At 46.2% G+C, this 3,019-nt stretch overlaps 1 protein-coding gene across 1 annotated transcript; it reads right to left on the bottom strand.

Moving 5' to 3' along the window:
* Nucleotides 1-675: 675 nt before the first annotated feature.
* On the bottom strand, nucleotides 676-2,098 carry LOC149829494 (LURP-one-like protein (DUF567)). The gene is made up of 2 exons (XM_090015558.1): nucleotides 1,459-2,098; nucleotides 676-1,383 (listed from the first exon to the last, which is right to left on the bottom strand). Exons 1-2 carry the CDS (start codon nucleotides 1,765-1,767, stop codon nucleotides 952-954), a joined length of 741 nt encoding a protein of 246 aa, XP_089871684.1. The 5' UTR covers nucleotides 1,768-2,098; the 3' UTR covers nucleotides 676-951.
* Nucleotides 2,099-3,019: the final 921 nt, after the last annotated feature.

Genomic DNA, 3,019 nt, shown 5'->3' with positions numbered 1-3,019 from the left:
TTGTCATTTTCTAAAATCATCGTTTCATGGCGAGAATAGCAGGAAAGGGTACTTAAGTCTTTGCAACTGCACCAGACTCCGATGCTAAGTGATGCCGACACACATAGGAATACGAGCCTCATGTACTTATATACGTGGCACTCATTGGGGCCCCGACCACACACTTTGGCTAACTGAGGGAGAACACACACCACCCTCTCGGCCTTGGGATGAAACATATGAACAAGACAGAAATAGTCGTTTTCGTTACTTGATGACAAGCTATCCAGCACCCTACCACCCTTATCATCATCAAATGGTCTTAAACCCTCTATCCCTCCTTTTATTCTTTTGAAAATCCTAAGTCTCTTTTCAGGAAACTTTTATTGCTTCTCTATTCAACGTACCACGCGTGGGTTTTGAACCTACAACGTCCCACCACAAATAGACGTGCACTGACAGCTCGTACCATTGGTAATGGTGGAGGTCAACTTAACCCGCTCCTTTCTCACTTTTGAAAACATGGGGCTTAAATGGCTTGGTCAAGTCATATATCTTGATTTGCGTTTGGAATACTGAAGGTCATAGCTTTCTTCCTAATCAGTGAACCGAACAAGTTCCTACCATCCTTTTTAATGAAGCTTTCTTTCTTTCAAACAAAAGATATGAAGATATCCATCAAGACAATATCAAACGTTAGTGAACGCTTTCATCTCATTAGGTAATTTCCAACTTTTGAGAATTTTGGTACAGGATATTTCGTTCCTGCGATGACTGCGAGGGAACACGGTTGAAAATTCTTGCCGTCTTGATCTTAGTAATAACAGGAAAAGGAAAATCGCTGACAATTATGAGCAGTTTGTGGATTAAGCCTACACCAGCCATATAAGGGAAAAGGAAACAGCAAAATTCGCCACCTTTGGCGTGGAGAAGCAGCAGCCACGCACACACACAGAGACAGAGAGAGAGACGTCAGGTCTCCAGAGGGGGTTGTTGTTGAGGCGGTGGTGAGATCGGGTGAAGGATGGCAGTGGACGTCTCGTCCCCGTAGATCTGATCCAGCACCAGGACCATCCCCATGGCAAAGGCGCTATCGAACCCTGTCTTGACGCACAGGCAGAAGACATCCTTCCCCAGCACGACGGCGTCGCTCACCTTCTTCCTCATCACCTCCGCCACCGTCTCCCTGGAGCTGCTGTCGTAGACGGCGCAGCACCTCTGTTGGAACGACCCCTCGATCTGGTACTCCTTGCAGTTGGAGTCGTCACCGTACACCTCCACCGTGACGGACGTGCTGCCGCTGCCCGTCCCGATGATGGACGACCTCCTCACGCTGAAGATGGGCTTCTGCCCTTCACTTCTCTCCCCAGCAAACCCTTCCCACCGATGATGAAGGCTCGGCCTCTGCTTTTGTGAGATCTGTAAAACTCTAAAAGACAAAAGACAAGAAGAAGAAATGAGGAGGAGATGGATCCGAACCTTTTTTCTGACGGTGAGGAGGCATTTGCCATCGGCGTCCATGAGAACCATCTCGTCTCTGCCCCTTGTATCAGGTCCACCGTAGCTGTCCACCCTGAAGACAACCTCCCCCTTGGGATCGTACACGTTGAACCCGTCCCCGGCGAAGAAGAGAGACGTCTTTCGGACGGTGAATAGGGTTTCTTCCTCGCAGCAGAAGCATCCGTCGTCCACCATCATGCCTGCTTGCCTCCCTACCATTTCCTTCTTCGGCTCATCGTCGATATGATCGATATCCATGGGGCTTAGCTTATTATCCTGGCTTCCCATCTGATCAACAAGAGGCCACTCGATCAACTTTGGGTTATAGGAAAAAAAGAAAAACCAAACACGGGGGTTTTCTACGGCCACCACCCTTTTTCTTTCGATTGCTTTCAGTCTGCTCTTTTCTCTTTCTTGTTTGCTTAGTCACCCCCGACTCAGTGGGCAGGTGTTCCCCCTCCAACACAACGCACCTACACTCCCTATAAGTGAAAAGAATCGGATCCCTTGCTTTGCTGCTAATTAACGCTCCCTTCATGTGTGTTTATCTGCACACGTGTCTCACTAGCTGACCCTACAATAATTGCTCGGATCCTTTGGTGAGCTGACCTTGCTCGGATCCTTTGGCTTTCGCTCTAAATAGAACACGAATCCCATTATTGAAATAGGTTGTACATTCAATCCTAGCCATCGAGCAGAACCTTTTAGCCATTGATTGGATCCATTCAATTTCAAATGATGGGATCGATAACCATTGATTGGATCCATCCAATTTCAAATGATGGGATCGATAATAGAGTGATACCAAAACCTAACCTTCCAGCTGTTCTTGCCCTGTTTCTACTCTCTAGGCTTCTAGATTTAAACATTCGTTTCACCTCCCGGCTTGAACAGGTAATATTTTATAGGACTAATAAAAAAGTCGTTTACAAGCGCATCGTTCCGTACGATGGGTGTGTGTAAAGATGCTACCTTGTCTGGCAATTTATGAGAGCATCAATGTCGTACCATGCATTAATTGCAGATTTAGATCCTTGATCCAAATGTCGACTTAGGTCAGTTTGGCGCCTTCCGAGACGCCCACGTTTTCCAGATGAAAAGAAGTTTGAAAACCTTAACCAAAACTCGTTTCCATGTAAAAATTTGATTTTAAAATGAGATTTTAGAAGAAGAAAAAAACTCTTCCTTGTAAGGAGCGAGAATGACTTTTTTTTTTATCATCGGGATAGAATGAGAATGACTAAGCTCATCCTGTTAATTACTCATATGCCACATGTTTTACCAAAGCAGGTTATATGTCCCCCCCTCAACAGGGCCGGTACTCCATCTCATGTTCGGGTGTTCACAAAGAGCGCCACGTATAAGATGTAGACCGGCATGTATCCCCATGTGTGTCTGCATCATATTGCATCGTAATGTGGTGCCGCCGCAAAGACTTAAGTACCCTTTACCGCCATTGTCTTCCTCTTCCTTGAACGGACATAAATGCCCTCTATCTAGAAAACTGAATCGGCGGTTCGTGAAAAGGACAAAAATGCCC

Source organism: Nuphar pumila, chromosome 8, assembly GCF_984573655.1.
Source record: "Nuphar pumila chromosome 8, dmNupPumi1.hap1.1, whole genome shotgun sequence".
In the NCBI taxonomy this organism is placed as follows: domain Eukaryota; kingdom Viridiplantae; phylum Streptophyta; class Magnoliopsida; order Nymphaeales; family Nymphaeaceae; genus Nuphar; species Nuphar pumila.
The sequence above is the reverse complement of the archived record's forward strand: the minus strand, read 5'-3'. Positions and strand labels throughout refer to the sequence as shown.

Bases quoted from the DNA above. Each gene is read 5' to 3' on its own strand.
- LOC149829494 (XM_090015558.1), bottom strand. From the start codon at position 1,767: ATGGGAAGCCAGGATAATAAGCTAAGCCCCATGGATATCGATCATATC. The intron at 1,384-1,458 runs GTTCGGATCCAT...TCACAAAAGCAG, and splicing joins TCCTCACCGTCAGAAAAAAG to AGGCCGAGCCTTCATCATCG.